We start from the raw sequence: 25,675 nt of genomic DNA, 5'->3' as shown, positions 1-25,675 counted from the left end.
GTAATGAGGACCTGATAGGTCATTATACAGAGCAGTAATGAGGACCTGATAGGTCATTATACAGTTCAGTATAGAGGACCTGATAGGTCATTATACAGTTCAGTAATGAGGACCTGATAGGTCATTATACAGCTCAGTATAGAGGACCTGATAGGTCATTATACAGTTCAGTAATGAGGACCTGATAGGTAATTATACAGTTCAGTATAGAGGACCTGATAGGTCATTACAGTTCAGTAATGAGGACCTGATAGGTCATTATACAGTTCAGTATAGAGGACCTGATAGGTCATTATACAGATCAGTAATGAGGACCTGATAGGTCATTATACAGTTCAGTATAGAGGACCTGATAGGTCATTATACAGTTCAGTAATGAGGACCTGATAGGTCATTATACAGTTCAGTAATGAGGACCTGATAGGTCATTATACAGTTCAGTAATGAGGACCTGATAGGTCTTTATACAGTGCAGTATGTGTTGATGAGGTGCCGTACCATCTCAGTGTTTCCACTGGCCTGGTAGATGATTGACAGGTTGAAGGCTATCTCTCTACGCAGGTCTACCTGGTCATCCGCAATACCCTGTAGGAGAGAGATGAGGAAGAGATGAGGTGTGTGTGTTTGTAGTATATACCTCTAGTGTAAGAGGAGGGAAGCTGAGAGCCTTGTGGTAATAGTGAATGGAGAGGTGTGTCTGTAGTATATACCTCTAGTGTAAGAGGGAAGCTGAGAGCCTTGTGGTAATAGTGAATGGAGAGGTGTGTCTGTAGTATATACCTCTAGTGTAAGAGGAGGGAAGCTGAGAGCCTTGTGGTAATAGTGAATGGCGAGGTGTGTCTGTAGTATATACCTCTAGTGTAAGAGGGAAGCTGAGAGCCTTGTGGTAATAGTGAATGGAGAGGTGTGTCTGTAGTATATACCTCTAGTGTAAGACGAGGGAAGCTGAGAGCCTTGTGGTAATAGTGAATGGAGAGGTGTGTCTGTAGTATATACCTCTAGTGTAAGACGAGGGAAGCCGAGAGCCTTGTGGCAATAGTGAATGGAGAGGTGTGTCTGTAGTATATACCTCTAGTGTAAGAGGAGGGAAGCTGAGAGCCTTGTGGTAATAGTGAATGGCGAGGTGTGCCAGGCCCATCTGCTGCAGGGCCCGTCCCAGGTTGTACATGCTCTCCTGGCAGGGCCCACGCTGCTCCACGTAACGCCACAGGAATGAGAATCCCTGCCACAACACACAGACACACACGTTATGACACAAAATACACACACACACACACACACACACACACACACACACACACACACACACACACACACACACACACACACACACACACACACACACACACACACACACACACACACACACACACACACCACATAGGGTCTACACACACACACACACACACACATACACACACACACACGACACATAGGGTCCACACACACACACACAGACACACACACACACAGGGTCTATACACACACACTACACATAGGGTCTACACACACACACACACACACACACACAGGGTCTATACACACACACTACACATAGGGTCTACACACACACACAGGGTCTATACACACACACTACACATAGGGTCTACACACACACACACAGGGTCTATACACACACACTACACATAGGGTCTACACACACACACATAGGGTATACACACACACACACACACAGGGTCTATACACACTCACACTACACATAGGGTCTACACACACACACACAGGGTCTATACACACACACTACACATAGGGTCTACACACACACACACACACACACACACACACACACAGGGTCTATACACACACACTACACATAGGGTCTATACTAGAGGTCGACCGATTAATGGGAATGGCAGATTATTTAGGGGCGATTTCAAGTTTTCATAACAATCGGTAATCGGCATTTTTGGACGCCGATTGTGGCCGATTACATTGCACTCCACGAGGAGACTGCGTGGCAGGCTGACTACCTGTTACGCGAGTGCAGCAAGGAGCCAGGGTAAGTTGCTAGCTAGCATTAAATTGATCTTATAAAAAACAATTAAATCTTAACATAATCACTAGTTAACTACACATGGTTGATGATGTTACTAGTTTATCTAGCGTGTCCTGGCGTTGTATACTTCGCCAAACGGGTGATGATCGTAACAAGCGCATTTGCAAAAAAGGCACTGTCGTTGCACCAATGTGTACCTAATCATAAACATCAATGCCTTTCTTTAAAATCAATACACAAGTATATATTTTTAAACCTGCATATTTAGTTACCATTGCCTGCTAACATGAATTTGTTTTGCCTAGGGAAATTGTGCCACTTCTCTTGCGTTCTCTTGAGTCTGGGTATATGCAGCAGTTTGGGCCGCCTGGCTCGTTGCGAACTGTGTTGAGACCATTTATTACTAACAAAGACGGTAATTAATTTGCCAGAATTGTACATAATTATGACATAACATTGAAGGTTGTGCAATGTAACAGCAATATTTACACCAATAAATCGGTATCAGCGTTGACAAATCATAATCGGTCGACCTCTAGTCTACACACACAGTCTACACACACAAACACACACGACACAGAGTCTACACACACACGGTCTACACACACAAACACATAGGGTCTACACACACACACACGACACAGGGTCTACACACACACACACGACACAGGGTCTACAAACACACACGTTTTTCACACATAAACACGGTCTACACACACAAACACATAGGGTCTAGACACACACGACACAGGGTCTACACACACACGTTCTACACACATAAACACGGTCTACACACACAAACACATAGATACACACGACACAGACAGAGGGTTACAGGCTAAGACAAGGAGTGACTGTATGACTTAATACCAGGCTTTACAGCACATCCCACAACCACACCACATACAACTGTATAGAACCTATAGGATGTATCTATGGGACACAATACAACTGTATAGAACCTATAGGATGTATCTATGGGACACAATACAACTGTATAGAACCTATAGGATGTATCTATGAGACACAATACAACTGTGTAGAACCTATTGGATGTATCTATGGGACACAATACAACTGTATATAACCTATAGGATGTATCTATGGGACACAATAGGAGTCTGACCTGCAGTATTAGCGGGTGGCGTTTAACCACAAACTTCTGAGACGCCATGTGGAAGAAGGTGAGGCCAACACACAGACTGTACAGAGGTTCATCTGGCTTAGACCTGAACGCCTGAACATACTGACCTAGAGACAGAGAGAGAGACACAGAGAGAGACACACAGAGAGAGACAGAGAGAGAGAGAGAGACAGAGAGAGAGAGACACAGAGAGAGAGAGACACAGAGAGAGAGAGACACAGAGAGAGAGAGACACAGAGAGAGAGAGAGACAGAGAGAGAGAGAGAGACACAGAGAGAGAGAGAGACAGAGATTAATTCCTACTTGGATTCCACATTAGCCTGGATGTGCATAAACCATTCCCCTGGCTAGAAGGTCATAGTTTTATGTAGTATGCATCTGTAGTATGCATCTGTAGTATGCATCTGTAGTATGCATCTGTAGTATGCATCTGTGTGGTCGTACCGAGTGCGTGTTTGAAGCTGCCAGACACCAGGGCGTTGTGTCCACTGAGAACACACAGGGCGTGGTTGTCTGGGTTCTTCATCATCAGACGCAGACAGAACCGATGATGACGCACGTCCTGGGAGTGAAGGGTCACCTGGTGGGAGAGGACAGGCAGGACAGGGAATTGTTAGGTTAGATTACTCGTTGGTTATTACTGCATTGTCGGAACTAGAAGCACAAGCATTTCACTACACTCGCATTAACATCTGCTAACCATGTGTATGTGACAAATAAAATTTGATTTGACAGGGAGAATGAGTGAGCTGGTGTGTGTGTGTGTGTGTATGTGTGTGAAGGATCACCTGGTTGAATACATTCCACAGCATGGGCCACTCCTGCTTCTCCATCAGCGTCAGTCTATAGACAGATGGATGGAGGTTAGAGGTCAATATGGTCCTCACACACTCAGAATAAGCCCTGGTACACCTCCTGATCTAACACACAATGAGTGTCTATGACTAGGAGGAAGCTGTTTCTGGAGTCAGCAGGACAGCCAGTCAGTAGGACAGCCAGACAGTCAGTCAGTAGGACAGCCAGACAGTCAGTCAGTAGGACAGCCAGACAGTCAGTCAGTAGGACAGCCAGACAGTCAGTCAGTAGGACAGCCAGACAGTCAGTCAGTAGGACAGCCAGACAGTAGGACAGCCAGACAGTCAGTCAGTAGGACAGCCAGACAGTCAGTCAGTAGGACAGCCAGTCAGTAGGACAGCCAGACAGTCAGTCAGTAGGACAGCCAGACAGCCAGACAGTAGGACAGCCAGACAGTCAGTCAGTAGGACAGCCAGACAGTCAGTCAGTAGGACAGCCAGACAGACAGTCAGTAGGACAGCCAGACAGTCAGTCAGTAGGACAGCCAGACAGTAGGACAGCCAGTCAGTAGGACAGCCAGTCAGCAGGACAGCCAGTCAGCAGGACAGCCAGTCAGCAGGACAGTCAGTCAGCAGGACAGCCAGTCAGTAGGACAGTCAGTCAGCAGGACAGCCAGCCAGTAGGACAGTCAGTCAGCAGGACAGTCAGTCAGTAGGACAGTCAGTCAGTCAGCAGGACAGTCAGTCAGCAGGACAGTCAGTCAGCAGGACAGTCAGTCAGTAGGACATCCAGTCAGCAGGACAGTCAGTCAGTAGGACAGTCAGTCAGTCAGCAGGACAGTCAGTCAGTCAGCAGGACACAGTCAGCAGGACAGTCAGCAGGACACCCAGTCAGTAGGACAGTCAGTAGCACAGACAGCAGGACAGTCAGTAGGACAGTCAGTCAGTAGGACAGTCAGCAGGACAGTCAGCAGGACAGTCAGTAGGACAGCCAGTAGGACAGTCAGTAGGACAGTCAGCAGGACAGTCAGTCAGACAGTAGGACAGTCAGTAGGACAGCCAGCAGGACAGTCAGTAGGACAGCCAGTAGGACAGACAGTAGGACAGTCAGTAGGACAGCCAGTCAGTCGGACAGTCAGCAGGACAGCCAGTAGGACAGTCAGTAGGACAGCCAGTAGGACAGCCAGTCAGTCAGTAGGACAGTCAGCAGGACAGTCAGCAGGACAGTCAGCAGGACAGTCAGTAGGACAGCCAGTAGGACAGCCAGTAGGACAGTCAGTAGGACAGCCAGTAGGACAGCCAGTCAGTAGGACAGTCAGCAGGACAGCCAGCAGGACAGCCAGTAGGACAGCCAGTAGGACAGTCAGTAGGACAGTCAGCAGGACAGTCAGTCAGTCAGTAGGACAGCCAGCAGGACAGCCAGCAGGACAGTCAGTAAAACAGCCAGTAGGACAGCCAGTAGGACAGACAGTAGGACAGTCAGTAGGACAGCCAGTCAGTCGGACAGTCAGCAGGACAGTCAGCAGGACAGTCAGTAGGACAGTCAGTAGGACAGCCAGTAGGACAGCCAGTAGGACAGTCAGCAGGACAGCCAGTAGGACAGCCAGTAGGACAGTCAGCAGGACAGTCAGTCAGTCAGTAGGACAGTCAGTAGGACAGTCAGCAGGACAGTCAGTAGGACAGCCAGCAGGACAGTCAGTAGGACAGCCAGTAGGACAGCCAGTAGGACAGCCAGTAGGACAGTCAGCAGGACAGTCAGCAGGACAGTCAGCAGGACAGTCAGTAGGACAGTCAGTAGGACAGCCAGTAGGCCAGACAGTAGGACAGTCAGCAGGACAGTCAGCAGGACAGTCAGCAGGACAGTCAGTAGGACAGTCAGTAGGACAGTCAGTAGGACAGTCAGTATGACAGTCAGTAGGACAGCCAGTAGGACAGTCAGTAGGACAGTCAGTAGGACAGCCAGTAGGACAGTCAGTAGGACAGTCAGTAGGACAGCCAGTAGGACAGTCAGTAGGACAGTCAGCAGGACAGTCAGCAGGACAGTCAGCAGGACAGTCAGTAGGACAGTCAGTAGGACAGTCAGCAGGACAGTCAGCAGGACAGCCAGCAGGACAGTCAGCAGGACAGTCAGTAGGACAGCCAGTAGGACAGTCAGCAGGACAGTCAGTAGGACAGCCAGCAGGACAGTCAGTAGGACAGCCAGTAGGACAGCCAGTAGGACAGCCAGTAGGACAGTCAGCAGGACAGCCAGTAGGACAGTCAGTAGGACAGTCAGTAGGACAGCCAGTAGGACAGCCAGTAGGACAGCCAGTAGGACAGCCAGTAGGACAGCCAGTCTGACCTGATGTAATCGTAGGCCTTGCGGTAGTTATGGTCCAGGAAAGCAGCCGACAGACCAAAGAACTCCAGCTCTTTCCTCTTCACCTAAACAACACATTACTGTCCTGTAGATTTAACCAACAAAGTGCTAACAACACATTTAGAAAGATATAACAATAAATGAGTCATTTTTCAAATACAAAACCTTTTCTTTATAATGAACAATTTCTGACATTTTAATGACAGGAAGTGAAAGTGCCAGAAAACGGCAGCTGGTTCCTGTTTACCTTGACGTCATAGAAGGAGTAGAACTCCAGAGAAGAGTCTACCAGCAGCTCTGCCTCTTTAAAACGCTTCATCTCACACAGAGTACACACACACCTCACCAACAGCAACCACCAGTCCTCACGAGACAACACACTGGTCTTACCTGGGGAGGGAGGGAGGGAGATGGAAGTGAGTAAGGGAGAGAGAGAGAGATGGAAGTGAGTAAAAGAGAGAGAGAGAGAGAGCGAGAGAGAGAGAGATGGAAGTGAGTAAAAGAGAGAGAGAGAGAGAGAGAGAGATGGAAATGAGTGAGTGAGTGAGAGATGGAAGTGAGTGAGTGAGTGAGTGATGGAAGTGAGTAAAAGAGAGAGAGAGAGAGGGAGATGGAAGTGAGTGAGTGAGTGAGAGATGGAAGTGAGTGAGTGAGAGATGGAAGTGAGTGAGTGATGGAAGTGAGTGAGTGAGAGATGGAAGTGAGTGAGTGAGTGATGGAAGTGAGTGAGTGAGTGAGAGAGAACATTGCTTAATCGTTTCTCTTTTTGGGTCTGTAACCTCTCAGTACATCTGTAACACGCGACCAATCAGAGGAGTCTTACCACTGATGTCCTGGTAGGCTGCCTCCTGGTCGTGGATGTCAGACACCAGATCCTTAGACACCTTGACCAGACGCAGGTGTCTGACCCCCGCCCACATGCTGGCTTTGACACACACCTGGGCCCGCGTCATAGCCACCTGAATGACAACATCAGTAGGAACAACATCAGTGTGTGTGTGTGTGTGTGTGTGTGTGTGTGTGTGTGTGTGTGTGTGTGTGTGTGTGTGTGTGTGTGTGTGTGTGTGTGTGTGTGTGTGTGTGTGTGTGTGTGTGTGTGTTAGAAGCTTACCTTCAGCAGCATAGCCAGCATGGTCAGCATGGTATCCAGGTAGTCATCCAGTCGGCCTTGGGAACGCAGGAGAGTAGAGCGGTGGAGCAGCAGCTTCAACTCCTGGATCACACACACACACACACACCACACACAACACACCACACAGGGATAATCAGTACACACACACACAAAGGGATAATCAGTACACACACACACAAAGGGATAATCAGTACACACACACACAAAGGGATAATCAGTACACACACACACAGGGATAATCAGTACACACACACACAAAGGGATAATCAGTACACACACACACAAAGGGATAATCAGTACACACACACACAGGGATAATCAGTACACACACAGGGATAATCAGTACACACACACCACACACAACACACCACACAGGGATAATCAGTACACACACACACAAAGGGATAATCAGTACACACACACACACAGGGATAATCAGTACACACACAGGGATAATCAGTACACACACACACACAAAGGGATAATCAGTACACACACAAAGGGATAATCAGTACACACACACACAAAGGGATAATCAGTACACACACCCCTCCACCCTCCTGTCCTCTCCCTCCCTCCCCCCCTCCACCTGCCTGCTGTGCTGCGGAGGCGTCCTGTGCCAGTGTGTCTGGGTCGTACATGGGCTCCAGGGCCTTGAGGGCACAGAGGGGTCGACCCAGCTGCTGCTGCAGAGTAGACAGACACAGCCTGGCCTCCAGGTGAAGAGGAGCCATCTGTACTACCTTGTTGTAACTCTTCACTGCTACCTCCATGTGGCCCAGCGCCTTCAGACACTCTGGAGACACACATTACATTTCAATTAACACTTTGGGAACTGTTGAGATGACGGAGTTGTAACGCGGTACGATGATGTCGTTATAACGAGGTACGATGATGTCGTTATAACGAGGTACGATGATGTCGTTATAACGCGGTACGATGATGGAGTTATAACGAGGTACGATGATGGAGTTATAACGAGGTACGATGATGGAGTTATAACGAGGTACGATGATGGAGTTATAACGAGGTACGATGATGGAGTTATAACGAGGTACGATGATGGAGTTATAACGAGGTACGATGATGGAGTTATAACGAGGTACGATGATGGAGTTATAACGAGGTACGATGATGGAGTTATAACGCGGTAGAAGACCTGTCAGGAGGCCCCTTTTATGCATTATTATCATCTCATAATGATCCGGACAAAATAACAGACAGTTTGAGACAGTTGACTAACTGACTGTGACTGTGACTGTGTGGTGTGTGTGTGTGTGTGTGTGTGTGTGGTGTGTGGTGTGTGAGTGTGTGGTGTGTGTGTGTGTGTGTGTGTGTGTGTGTGTGTGTGTGTGTGGTGTGTGTGTGTGTGTCTGTGGTGTGTGTGTGTGTGGTGTGTGTGTGGTGTGTGTGGTGTGTGTGTGTGTGTGTGTGTGTGTGGTGTGTGTGTGGGGTGTGTGTGTGTCTACCAGCGTGTCGGAGCCAGACAACAGCCAGGTTGTATCTCTCAGAGCAGACCAGGGCAGAGAGGAGAGGCAGGGCTGAGTTGTACTCTCCCTGGTCCAGGAAGGCCTCAGCCACGTCCAGGTACAGATCCCCCAGCTCCTCTGGGCTCTGCTCCATCAGAGACGTCAACATGGACTGGGGGGGGGGTAGAGAGGATGAAGGAATGTCCATTTATACATTCAGAAACACAATGATTATAAGGTGTGATATTTGGTAGGAGTCTGTGTGTTCCCAAAGCAGATAGATACATTGTGTGGTACTCACATCCAGAGGTCTGTAAACATGCTGGTGGATCAGACAGACCATGAGTTTCACTCTGATGTCCACTGGTACATGGTCTGGAACTACCACCTCTCTAACCTCCCCTGGAGAGGGAGAGAGAGAGGGGAGGAGGGAGAGAGAGAGGGGAGGAGGGGGAGAGAGAGAGGGGAGGAGGGAGAGAGCGAGAGGAGGGAGAGAGAGAGGGGAGGAGGGGGAGAGAGAGAGGGGAGGAGGGGGGAGAGAGAGAGGGGAGGAGGGGGAGAGAGAGAGTGGAGGAGGGGGAGAGAGAGAAAGGGGAGGAGGGAGAGAGAGGGGGGAAGAGAGAGAGAGAGGGGGGAAGAGAGAGAGAGGGGTGAGGAGGGAAGAGAGAGTCCTAGAGCCAGACAGTAGGACAGACTTCATGATGAAGTCCTAGATCCAGACAGTTGGCCAGACTTCATGGTGAAGTCCTAGATCCAGACAGTTGGCCAGACTTCATGATGAAGTCCTAGATCCAGACAGTAGACCAGACTTCATAATGAAGTCCTAGATCCAGACAGTTGGCCAGACTTCATAATGAAGTCCTAGATCCAGACAGTAGGCCAGACTTCATAATGAAGTCCTAGATCCAGACAGTAGGACAGACTTCATTATGAAGTCCTAGATCCAGACAGTAGGACAGACTTCATGGTGAAGTCCTAGATCCAGACAGTAGGCCAGACTTCATGATGAAGTCCTAGATCCAGACAGTTGGCCAGACTTCATAATGAAGTCCTAGATCCAGACAGTAGGCCAGACTTCATAATGAAGTCCTAGATCCAGACAGTAGGACAGACTTCATTATGAAGTCCTAGATCCAGACAGTAGGACAGACTTCATGGTGAAGTCCTAGATCCAGACAGTAGGCCAGACTTCATGATGAAGTCCTAGATCCGGACAGTAGGCCAGACTTCATAATGAAGTCCTAGATCCAGACAGTAGGACAGACTTCATGATGAAGTCCTAGATCCAGACAGTAGGACAATAGGACAGACTTCATAATGAAGTCCTAGATCCAGACAGTAGGCCAGACTTCATAATGAAGTCCTAGATCCAGACAGTAGGCCAGACTTCATGATGAAGTCCTAGATCCAGACAGTAGGACAGACTTCATAATGAAGTCCTAGATCCAGACAGTAGGACAGACTTCATGGTGAAGTCCTAGATCCAGACAGTAGGCCAGACTTCATAATGAAGTCCTAGATCCAGACAGTAAGCCAGACTTCATAATGAAGTCCTAGATCCAGACAGTAGGCCAGACTTCATGATGAAGTCCTAGATCCAGACAGTAGGACAGACTTCATAATGAAGTCCTAGATCCAGACAGTAGGACAGACTTCATGGTGAAGTCCTAGATCCAGACAGTAGGCCAGACTTCATAATGAAGTCCTAGATCCAGACAGTAGGACAGACTTCATGGTGAAGTCCTAGATCCAGACAGTAGGACAGACTTCATGGTGAAGTCCTAGATCCAGACAGTAGGCCAGACTTCATAATGAAGTCCTAGATCCAGACAGTAGGACAGTAGGACAGACCTCCAGTCTCACCAGGCTCTTCTGTTGTCGCTGTTTTCATCTCCTTTTCTTTCTCTGGGTTCTCCTCCTCTGCTTCCATCTTCTTCTGCTCCTCTTCCTCCTCTGCTTCCATCTTCTTCTGCTCCTCTTCCTCCTCTACTTCCATCTTCTTCTGCTCTTCTGGGTTCTCCTCTGCTTCCATCTTCTCCTGCTCCTCTGGGTTCTCCTCTGATTCCATCTTCTCCTGCTCCTCCTCTGGGTTCTCCTCCTCTACAAGGTCTGGCTTAGGTTCTCCTCTCTCCAGGACGATCCCGCAGAACTGGACTAGAACCTGAGGAGGGAAAACACTGGTCACACACACACACACACACACACACACACACACACACACACACACACACACACACACACACACACACACACACACACACCTGAAGGGCCTTGTCGTGTTGGTGGTTGGCGATGTAGAGCTCAGCAGCCATGTTGATGCTCTCGTCTGTCACCAGCTCTGGGTGTCTCCTCAGGGCCTTCTCCATCACCCCCATGGCTGACGGCAGGTCACTACTCTCATAGTAGCTTCTGGAGAGAGAACACACACACACACATACATCACCGTTACACACTGAACCTAACACACATCACCGTTACACACTGAACCTAACACACTGAACCTAACACACATCACCGTTACACACTGAACCTAACACACTGAACCTAAAACACTGAACCTAACACACATCACCATTACACACTGAACCTAACACACTGAACCTAACACACTGAACCTAACACACTGAACCTAACACACATCACCGTTACACACTGAACCTAACACACTGAACCTAACACACATCACCGTTACACACTGAACCTAACACACTGAACCTAACACACTGAACCTAACACACTGAACCTAACACACATCACCGTTACACACTGAACCTAACACACTGAACCTAAAACACTGAACCTAACACACATCACCATTACACACTGAACCTAACACACTGAACCTAACACACTGAACCTAACACACACACATCACTGTTACACACTGAACCTAACACACTGAACCTAACACACTGAACCTAACACACACACATCACTGTTACACACTGAACCTAACACACTGAACCTAACACACTGAACCGAACACACTGAACCTAACACACACACATCACTGTTACACACTGAACCTAACACACTGAACCTAACACACTGAACCTAACACACTGAACCTAACACACTGAACCTAACACACTGAACCTAACACACTGAACCTAACACACACACATCACCATTACACACTGAACCTAACACACTGAACCTAACACACTGAACCTAACACACTGAACCTAACACACACACATCACTGTTACACACTGAACCTAACACACTGAACCTAACACACACACACATCACTGTTACACACTGAACCTAACACACTGAACCTAACACACTGAACCTAACACACACACATCACTGTTACACACTGAACCTAACAAACTGAACCTAACACACTGAACCTAACACACTGAACCTAACACACACACATCACTGTTACACACTGAACCTAACAAACTGAACCTAACACACTGAACCTAATACACTGAACCTAACACACATCACCGTTACACACTGAACCTAACACACATCACCGTTACACACTGAACCTAATACACTGAACCTAACACACTGAACCTAACACACTGAACCTAACACACATCACTGTTACACACTGAACCTAACACACTGAACCTAACACACTGAACCTAACACACTGAACCTAACACACTGAACCTAACACACACACATCACCATTACACACTGAACCTAACACACTGAACCTAACACACTGAACCTAACACACACACATCACCATTACACACTGAACCTAACACACTGAACCTAACACACTGAACCTAACACACACACATCACTGTTACACACTGAACCTAACACACTGAACCTAACACACTGAACCTAATACACTGAACCTAACACACATCACCGTTACACACTGAACCTAACACACTGAACCTAACACACTGAACCTAACACACACACATCACTGTTACACACTGAACCTAACACACTGAACCTAACACACTGAACCTAACACACTGAACCTAACACACATCACCGTTACACACTGAACCTAACACACTGAACCTAACACACTGAACCTAACACACTGAACCTAACACACATCACTGTTACACACTGAACCTAACACACTGAACCTAACACACTGAACCTAACACACTGAACCTAACACACACACATCACCATTACACACTGAACCTAACACACTGAACCTAACACACTGAACCTAACACACACACATCACTGTTACACACTGAACCTAACACACTGAACCTAACACACTGAACCTAACACACACACATCACTGTTACACACTGAACCTAACACACTGAACCTAACACACTGAACCTAACACACTGAACCTAACACACATCACTGTTAAACACGGAACCTAACACACTGAACCTAACACACTGAACCTAACACACTGAACCTAACACACTGAACCTAACACACTGAACCTAACACACATCACTGTTAAACACGGAACCTAACACACTGAACCTAACACACTGAACCTAACACACTGAACCTAACACACATCACCGTTACACACTGAACCTAACACACTGAACCTAACACACTGAACCTAACACACTGAACCTAACACACATCACCATTACACACTGAACCTAACACACTGAACCTAACACACTGAACCTAACACACACACATCACTGTTACACACTGAACCTAACACACTGAACCTAACACACATCACTGTTACACACTGAACCTAACACACTGAACCTAACACACTGAACCTAACACACTGAACCTAACACACACACATCACTGTTACACACTGAACCTAACACACTGAACCTAACACACTGAACCTAATACACTGAACCTAACACACTGAACCTAACACACTGAACCTAACACGCATCACTGTTACACACTGAACCTAACACACATCACTGTTACACACTGAACCTAACACACTGAACCTAACACACACACATCACTGTTACACACTGAACCTAACACACTGAACCTAACACACTGAACCTAATACACTGAACCTAACACACATCACCGTTACACACTGAACCTAACACACTGAACCTAACACACTGAACCTAACACACACACATCACTGTTACACACTGAACCTAACACACTGAACCTAACACACTGAACCTAACACACTGAACCTAACACACATCACCGTTACACACTGAACCTAACACACTGAACCTAATACACTGAACCTAACACACTGAACCTAACACACTGAACCTAACACACATCACTGTTACACACTGAACCTAACACACTGAACCTAACACACTGAACCTAACACACTGAACCTAACACACACACATCACCATTACACACTGAACCTAACACACTGAACCTAACACACTGAACCTAACACACTGAACCTAACACACACACATCACTGTTACACACTGAACCTAACACACTGAACCTAACACACTGAACCTAACACACACACATCACTGTTACACACTGAACCTAACACACTGAACCTAACACACTGAACCTAACACACATCACTGTTAAACACGGAACCTAACACACTGAACCTAACACACTGAACCTAACACACATCACCGTTACACACTGAACCTAACACACTGAACCTAACACACTGAACCTAACACACTGAACCTAACACACATCACCATTACACACTGAACCTAACACACTGAACCTAACACACTGAACCTAACACACACACATCACTGTTACACACTGAACCTAACACACTGAACCTAACACACTGAACCTAACACACTGAACCTAACACACACACATCACTGTTACACACTGAACCTAACACACTGAACCTAACACACTGAACCTAATACACTGAACCTAACACACATCACCGTTACACACTGAACCTAACACACTGAACCTAACACACTGAACCTAACACACACACATCACTGTTACACACTGAACCTAACACACTGAACCTAACACACTGAACCTAACACACTGAACCTAACACACATCACCGTTACACACTGAACCTAACACACTGAACCTAATACACTGAACCTAACACACTGAACCTAACACACTGAACCTAACACACATCACTGTTACACACTGAACCTAACACACTGAACCTAACACACTGAACCTAACACACTGAACCTAACACACACACATAACCATTACACACTGAACCTAACACACTGAACCTAACACACTGAACCTAACACACTGAACCTAACACACACACATCACTGTTACACACTGAACCTAACACACTGAACCTAACACACTGAACCTAACACACACACACATCACTGTTACACACTGAACCTAACACACTGAACCTAACACACTGAACCTAACACACATCACTGTTAAACACGGAACCTAACACACTGAACCTAACACACTGAACCTAACACACTGAACCTAACACACACACATCACTGTTACACACTGAACCTAACACACTGAACCTAACACACTGAACCTAACACACACACACATCACTGTTACACACTGAACCTAACACACTGAACCTAACACACTGAACCTAACACACATCACCATTACACACTGAACCTAACACACTGAACCTAACATACACACATCACTGTTACACACTGAACCTAACACACTGAACCTAACACACTGAACCTAACACACACACATCACTGTTACACACTGAACCTAACACACTGAACCTAACACACTGAACCTAACACACACACACATCACTGTTACACACTGAACCTAACACACTGAACCTAACACACTGAACCTAATACACTGAACCTAACACACTGAACCTAACAGACTGAACCTAACACGCATCACTGTTACACACTGAACCTAACACACATCACTGTTACACACTGAACCTAACACACATCACTGTTACACACTGAACCTAACACACTGAACCTAACACACTGAACCTAACACACTGAACCTAACACACATCACTGTTACACACTGAACCTAACACACTGAACCTAACACACTGAACCTAACACACTGAACCTAACACACATCACTGTCACACACTGAACCTAACACACTGAACCTAACACACTGAACCTAACACACATCACTGTTACACACAGAACCTAACACACTGAACCTAACACACATCACTGTTACACACTGAACCTAACACACTGAACCTAACACACATCACTGTTACACACTGAACCTAACACACTGAACCTAACACACATCACTGTTACACACTGAACCTAACACACTGAACCTAACACACATCACTGTTACACACTGAACCTAACACACATCACTGTTACACACTGAACCTAACACACTGAACCTAACACACTGAACCTAACACACATCACTGTTACACACTGAACCTAACACACTGAACCTAACACACTGAACCTAACACACATCACTGTTACACACTGAACCTAACACACATCACTGTTACACACTGAACCTAACACACGTCACTGTTACACACTGAATCCAAAACACTGAACCTAACACACTGAACCTAACACACTGAACCTAACACACATCACCGTTACACACTGAACCTAACACACTGAACCTAACACACATCACTGTTACACACTGAACCTAACACACTGAACCTAACACACATCACTGTTACACACTGAACCTAACACACTGAACCTAACACACATCACTGTTACACACTGAACCTAACACACTGAACCTAACACACTGAACCTAACACACGTCACTGTTACACACTGAATCCAAAACACTGAACCTAACACACTGAACCTAACACACTGAACCTAACAAACATCACCGTTACACACTGAACCTAACACACATCACCGTTACACACTGAACCTAACACACATCACCGTTACACACTGAACCTAACACACTGAACCTAACACACTGAACCTAACACACTGAACCTAACACACACACATCACTGTTACACACTGAACCTAACACACACACATCATTGTTACACACTGAACCTAACACACATCACCGTTACACACTGAACCTAACACACTGAACCTAACACACTGAACCTAACACACATCACTGTTACACACTGAACCTAACACACTGAACCTAACACACTGAACCTAACACACTGAACCTAACACACTGAACCTAACACACTGAACCTAACACACATCACTGTTACACACTGAACCTAACACACTGAACCTAACACACTGAACCTAACACACATCACTGTTAAACACGGAACCTAACACACTGAACCTAACACACTGAACCTAACACACATCACCGTTACACACTGAACCTAACACACTGAACCTAACACACTGAACCTAACACACTGAACCTAACACACATCACCATTACACACTGAACCTAACACACTGAACCTAACACACTGAACCTAACACACACACATCACTGTTACACACTGAACCTAACACACTGAACCTAACACACTGAACCTAACACACACACATCACTGTTACACACTGAACCTAACACACTGAACCTAACACACTGAACCTAACACACACACATCACTGTTACACACTGAACCTAACACACTGAACCTAACACACTGAACCTAATACACTGAACCTAACACACATCACCGTTACACACTGAACCTAACACACTGAACCTAACACACTGAACCTAACACACACACATCACTGTTACACACTGAACCTAACACACTGAACCTAACACACTGAACCTAACACACTGAACCTAACACACATCACCGTTACACACTGAACCTAACACACTGAACCTAATACACTGAACCTAACACACTGAACCTAACACACATCACTGTTACACACTGAACCTAACACACTGAACCTAACACACTGAACCTAACACACTGAACCTAACACACACACATAACCATTACACACTGAACCTAACACACTGAACCTAACACACTGAACCTAACACACTGAACCTAACACACACACATCACTGTTACACACTGAACCTAACACACTGAACCTAACACACTGAACCTAACACACACACACATCACTGTTACACACTGAACCTAACACACTGAACCTAACACACTGAACCTAACACACATCACTGTTAAACACGGAACCTAACACACTGAACCTAACACACTGAACCTAACACACTGAACCTAACACACATCACCGTTACACACTGAACCTAACACACTGAACCTAACACACTGAACCTAACACACATCACCATTACACACTGAACCTAACACACTGAACCTAACACACTGAACCTAACACACACACATCACTGTTACACACTGAACCTAACACACTGAACCTAACACACTGAACCTAACACACACACATCACTGTTACACACTGAACCTAACACACTGAACCTAACACACTGAACCTAACACACACACATCACTGTTACACACTGAACCTAACACACTGAACCTAACACACTGAACCTAATACACTGAACCTAACACACTGAACCTAACACACTGAACCTAACACGCATCACTGTTACACACTGAACCTAACACACATCACTGTTACACACTGAACCTAACACACATCACTGTTACACACTGAACCTAACACACTGAACCTAACACACTGAACCTAACACACATCACTGTTACACACTGAACCTAACACACTGAACCTAACACACTGAACCTAACACACTGAACCTAACACACATCACTGTCACACACTGAACCTAACACACTGAACCTAACACACTGAACCTAACACACATCACTGTTACACACAGAACCTAACACACTGAACCTAACACACATCACTGTTACACACTGAACCTAACACACTGAACCTAACACACATCACTGTTACACACTGAACCTAACACACTGAACCTAACACACATCACTGTTACACACTGAACCTAACACACTGAACCTAACACACATCACTGTTACACACTGAACCTAACACACATCACTGTTACACACTGAACCTAACACACTGAACCTAACACACTGAACCTAACACACATCACTGTTACACACTGAACCTAACACACTGAACCTAACACACTGAACCTAACACACATCACTGTTACACACTGAACCTAACACACATCACTGTTACACACTGAACCTAACACACGTCACTGTTACACACTGAATCCAAAACACTGAACCTAACACACTGAACCTAACACACTGAACCTAACACACATCACCGTTACACACTGAACCTAACACACTGAACCTAACACACATCACTGTTACACACTGAACCTAACACACTGAACCTAACACACATCACTGTTACACACTGAACCTAACACACTGAACCTAACACACATCACTGTTACACACTGAACCTAACACACTGAACCTAACACACTGAACCTAACACACGTCACTGTTACACACTGAATCCAAAACACTGAACCTAACACACTGAACCTAACACACTGAACCTAACAAACATCACCGTTACACACTGAACCTAACACACATCACCGTTACACACTGAACCTAACACACATCACCGTTACACACTGAACCTAACACACTGAACCTAACACACTGAACCTAACACACACACATCACTGTTACACACTGAACCTAACACACACACATCATTGTTACACACTGAACCTAACACACATCACCGTTACACACTGAACCTAACACACTGAACCTAACACACTGAACCTAACACACATCACTGTTACACACTGAACCTAACACACTGAACCTAACACACTGAACCTAACACACTGAACCTAACACACTGAACCTAACACACATCACTGTTACACACTGAACCTAACACACTGAACCTAACACACTGAACCTAACACACATCACTGTTACACACTGAACCTAACACACTGAACCTAACACACTGAACCTAACACACTGAACCTAACACACACACATCACTGTTACACACTGAACCTAACACACTGAACCTAACACACACACACATCACTGTTACACACTGAACCTAACACACTGAACCTAACACACTGAACCTAACACACATCACTGTTAAACACGGAACCTAACACACTGAACCTAACACACTGAACCTAACACACTGAACCTAACACACATCACCGTTACACACTGAACCTAACACACTGAACCTAACACACTGAACCTAACACACATCACCATTACACACTGAACCTAACACACTGAACCTAACACACTGAACCTAACACACACACATCACTGTTACACACTGAACCTAACACACTGAACCTAACACACTGAACCTAACACACACACATCACTGTTACACACTGAACCTAACACACTGAACCTAACACACTGAACCTAACACACTGAACCTAACACACACACATCACTGTTACACACTGAACCTAACACACTGAACCTAACACACTGAACCTAATACACTGAACCTAACACACTGAACCTAACACGCATCACTGTTACACACTGAACCTAACACACATCACTGTTACACACTGAACCTAACACACATCACTGTTACACACTGAACCTAACACACTGAACCTAACACACTGAATCTAACACACTGAACCTAACACACATCACTGTTACACACTGAACCTAACACACTGAACCTAACACACTGAACCTAACACACTGAACCTAACACACATCACTGTCACACACTGAACCTAACACACTGAACCTAACACACTGAACCTAACACACATCACTGTTACACACAGAACCTAACACACTGAACCTAACACACATCACTGTTACACACTGAACCTAACACACTGAACCTAACACACATCACTGTTACACACTGAACCTAACACACTGAACCTAACACACATCACTGTTACACACTGAACCTAACACACTGAACCTAACACACATCACTGTTACACACTGAACCTAACACACATCACTGTTACACACTGAACCTAACACACTGAACCTAACACACTGAACCTAACACACATCACTGTTACACACTGAACCTAACACACTGAACCTAACACACTGAACCTAACACACATCACTGTTACACACTGAACCTAACACACATCACTGTTACACACTGAACCTAACACACGTCACTGTTACACACTGAATCCAAAACACTGAACCTAACACACTGAACCTAACACACTGAACCTAACACACATCACCGTTACACACTGAACCTAACACACTGAACCTAACACACATCACTGTTACACACTGAACCTAACACACTGAACCTAACACACATCACTGTTACACACTGAACCTAACACACTGAACCTAACACACATCACTGTTACACACTGAACCTAACACACTGAACCTAACACACTGAACCTAACACACGTCACTGTTACACACTGAATCCAAAACACTGAACCTAACACACTGAACCTAACAAACATCACCGTTACACACTGAACCTAACACACATCACCGTTACACACTGAACCTAACACACATCACCGTTACACACTGAACCTAACACACTGAACCTAACACACTGAACCTAACACACACACATCACTGTTACACACTGAACCTAACACACACACATCATTGTTACACACTGAACCTAACACACATCACCGTTACACACTGAACCTAACACACTGAACCTAACACACAGAACCTAACACACATCACTGTTACACACTGAACCTAACACACTGAACCTAACACACTGAACCTAACACACTGAACCTAACACACTGAACCTAACACACTGAACCTAACACACATCACTGTTACACACTGAACCTAACACACTGAACCTAACACACATCACTGTTACACACTGAACCTAACACACTGAACCTAACACATATCACTGTTACACACTGAACCTAACACACTGAACCTAACACACATCACTGTTACACACTGAACCTAACACACTGAACCTAACACACTGAACCTAACACACTGAACCTAACACACATCACTGTTACACACTGAACCTAACACACTGAACCTAACACACTGAACCTAACACACTGAACCTAACACACATCACTGTTACACACTGAACCTAACACACTGAACCTAACACACTGAACCTAACACACATCACTGTTACACACTGAACCTAACACACTGAACCTAACACGCTGAACCTAACACACATCACTGTTACACACTGAACCTAACACACTGAACCTAACACACATCACTGTTACACACTGAACCTAACACACTGAACCTAACACACATCACTGTTACACACTGAACCTAACACACTGAACCTAACACACTGAACCTAACACACATCACTGTTACACACTGAACCTAACACACGTCACTGTTACACACTGAATCCAAAACACTGAACCTAACACACTGAACCTAACACACTGAACCTAACACACTGAACCTAACACACATCACTGTTACACACTGAACCTAACACACTGAACCTAACACACTGAACCTAACACACTGAACCTAACACACTGAACCTAACACACACACATCACCATTACACACTGAACCTAACACACTGAACCTAACACACTGAACCTAACACACTGAACCTAACACACACACATCACTGTTACACACTGAACCTAACACACTGAACCTAACACACTGAACCTAATACACTGAACCTAACACACATCACCGTTACACACTGAACCTAACACACATCACCGTTACACACTGAACCTAACACACATCACCGTTACACACTGAACCTAATACACTGAACCTAACACACTGAACCTAACACACATCACTGTTACACACTGAACCTAACACACTGAACCTAACACACTGAACCTAACACACTGAACCTAACACACTGAACCTAACACACACACATTACCATTACACACTGAACCTAACACACTGAACCTAACACACTGAACCTAACACACTGAACCTAACACACACACATCACCATTACACACTGAACCTAACACACTGAACCTAACACACTGAACCTAACACACACACATCACTGTTACACACTGAACCTAACACACTGAACCTAACACACTGAACCTAACACACACACATCACTGTTACACACTGAACCTAACACACTGAACCTAACACACTGAACCTAATACACTGAACCTAACACACATCACCGTTACACACTGAACCTAACACACATCACCGTTACACACTGAACCTAACACACTGAACCTAACACACATCACCGTTACACACTGAACCTAACACACTGAACCTAATACACTGAACCTAACACACTGAACCTAACACACTGAACCTAACACACATCACTGTTACACACTGAACCTAACACACTGAACCTAACACACTGAACCTAACACACTGAACCTAACACACACACATCACCATTACACACTGAACCTAACACACTGAACCTAACACACTGAACCTAACACACTGAACCTAACACACACACATCACTGTTACACACTGAACCTAACACACTGAACCTAACACACTGAACCTAACACACACACATCACTGTTACACACTGAACCTAACACACTGAACCTAACACACTGAACCTAACACACATCACTGTTAAACACGGAACCTAACACACTGAACCTAACACACTGAACCTAACACACTGAACCTAACACACTGAACCTAACACACATCACCGTTACACACTGAACCTAACACACTGAACCTAACACACTGAACCTAACACACTGAACCTAACACACATCACCATTACACACTGAACCTAACACACTGAACCTAACACACTGAACCTAACACACACACATCACTGTTACACACTGAACCTAACACACTGAACCTAACACACACACACATCACTGTTACACACTGAACCTAACACACTGAACCTAACACACTGAACCTAACACACTGAACCTAACACACACACACACATCACTGTTACACACTGAACCTAACACACTGAACCTAACACACTGAACCTAATACACTGAACCGAACACACTGAACCTAACACACTGAACTTAACACGCATCACTGTTACACACTGAACCTAACACACATCACTGTTACACACTTAACCTAACACACTGAACCTAACACACATCACTGTTACACACTGAACCTAACACACTGAACCTAACACACTGAACCTAACACACTGAACCTAACACACATCACTGTTACACACTGAACCTAACACACTGAACCTAACACACTGAACCTAACACACTGAACCTAACACACATCACTGTTACACACTGAACCTAACACACTGAACCTAACACACTGAACCTAACACACATCACTGTTACACACTGAACCTAACACACTGAACCTAACACACATCACTGTTACACACAGAACCTAACACACTGAACCTAACACACATCACTGTTACACACTGAACCTAACACACTGAACCTAACACACATCACTGTTACACACTGAACCTAACACACTGAACCTAACACACATCACTGTTACACACTGAACCTAACACACTGAACCTAACACACATCACTGTTACACACTGAACCTAACACACATCACTGTTACACACTGAACCTAACACACTGAACCTAACACACTGAACCTAACACACATCACTGTTACACACTGAACCTAACACACTGAACCTAACACACTGAACCTAACACACATCACTGTTACACACTGAACCTAACACACTGAACCTAACACGCTGAACCTAACACACTGAACCTAACACACATCACTGTTACACACTGAACCTAACACACGTCACTGTTACACACTGAATCCAAAACACTGAACCTAACACACTGAACCTAACACACTGAACCTAACACACATCACCGTTACACACTGAACCTAACACACATCACTGTTACACACTGAACCTAACACACTGAACCTAACACACATCACCGTTACACACTGAACCTAACACACATCACCGTTACACACTGAACCTAACACACTGAACCTAACACACATCACTGTTACACACTGAACCTAACACACTGAACCTAACACACATCACTGTTACACACTGAACCTAACAAACTGAACCTAACACACTGAACCTAACACACATCACTGTTACACACTGAACCTAACACACGTCACTGTTACACACTGAATCCAAAACACTGAACCTAACACACTGAACCTAACACACTGAACCTAACACACATCACCGTTACACACTGAACCTAACACACATCACCGTTACACACTGAACCTAACACACATCACCGTTACACACTGAACCTAACACACTGAACCTAACACACTGAACCTAACACACACACATCACTGTTACACACTGAACCTAACACACACACATCATTGTTACACACTGAACCTAACACACATCACCGTTACACACTGAACCTAACACACTGAACCTAACACACTGAACCTAACACACATCACTGTTACACACTGAACCTAACACACATCACTGTTACACACTGAACCTAACACACTGAACCTAACACACATCACTGTTACACACTGAACCTAACACACTGAACCTAACACACATCAATGTTACACACTGAACCTAACACACTGAACCTAACACACTGAACCTAACACACATCACTGTTACACACTGAACCTAACACACTGAACCTAACACACTGAACCTAACACACTGAACCTAACACACATCACTGTTACACACTGAACCTAACACACTGAACCTAACACACTGAACCTAACACACATCACTGTTACACACTGAACCTAACACACTGAACCTAACACGCTGAACCTAACACACATCACTGTTACACACTGAACCTAACACACTGAACCTAACACACATCACTGTTACACACTGAACCTAACACACTGAACCTAACACACATCACTGTTACACACTGAACCTAATACACTGAACCTAACACACTGAACCTAACACACTGAACCTAACACACATCACTGTTACACACTGAACCTAACACACGTCACTGTTACACACTGAATCCAAAACACTGAACCTAACACACTG

At 45.2% G+C, this 25,675-nt stretch overlaps 1 protein-coding gene across 1 annotated transcript in view; it reads right to left on the bottom strand.

The window, feature by feature from the left end:
* Positions 1-313: 313 nt before the first annotated feature.
* LOC110511355 (general transcription factor 3C polypeptide 3) overlaps positions 314-25,675 on the bottom strand; it is a 39,177-nt gene continuing 13,815 nt past the window's right edge. Inside the window, exons 7-20 of the mRNA XM_036951592.1 lie at positions 11,177-11,324; positions 10,767-11,076; positions 9,217-9,317; positions 8,916-9,087; positions 8,040-8,242; positions 7,426-7,527; positions 7,138-7,273; positions 6,562-6,704; positions 6,297-6,379; positions 3,950-4,004; positions 3,606-3,741; positions 3,144-3,268; positions 1,070-1,222; positions 314-585 (exon numbers count right to left, since the gene is read on the bottom strand). Coding sequence (XP_036807487.1) covers positions 463-585; positions 1,070-1,222; positions 3,144-3,268; positions 3,606-3,741; positions 3,950-4,004; positions 6,297-6,379; positions 6,562-6,704; positions 7,138-7,273; positions 7,426-7,527; positions 8,040-8,242; positions 8,916-9,087; positions 9,217-9,317; positions 10,767-11,076; positions 11,177-11,324 — 1,990 coding nt within the window. The 3' untranslated portion in view covers positions 314-462. The remainder of the gene's footprint in view (positions 586-1,069; positions 1,223-3,143; positions 3,269-3,605; positions 3,742-3,949; positions 4,005-6,296; positions 6,380-6,561; positions 6,705-7,137; positions 7,274-7,425; positions 7,528-8,039; positions 8,243-8,915; positions 9,088-9,216; positions 9,318-10,766; positions 11,077-11,176; positions 11,325-25,675) is intronic.

Source organism: Oncorhynchus mykiss, chromosome 18 (genome assembly GCF_013265735.2).
Source record: "Oncorhynchus mykiss isolate Arlee chromosome 18, USDA_OmykA_1.1, whole genome shotgun sequence".
NCBI classification, from domain to species: Eukaryota; Metazoa; Chordata; class Actinopteri; order Salmoniformes; family Salmonidae; genus Oncorhynchus; species Oncorhynchus mykiss.
The sequence above is the reverse complement of the archived record's forward strand: the minus strand, read 5'-3'. Positions and strand labels throughout refer to the sequence as shown.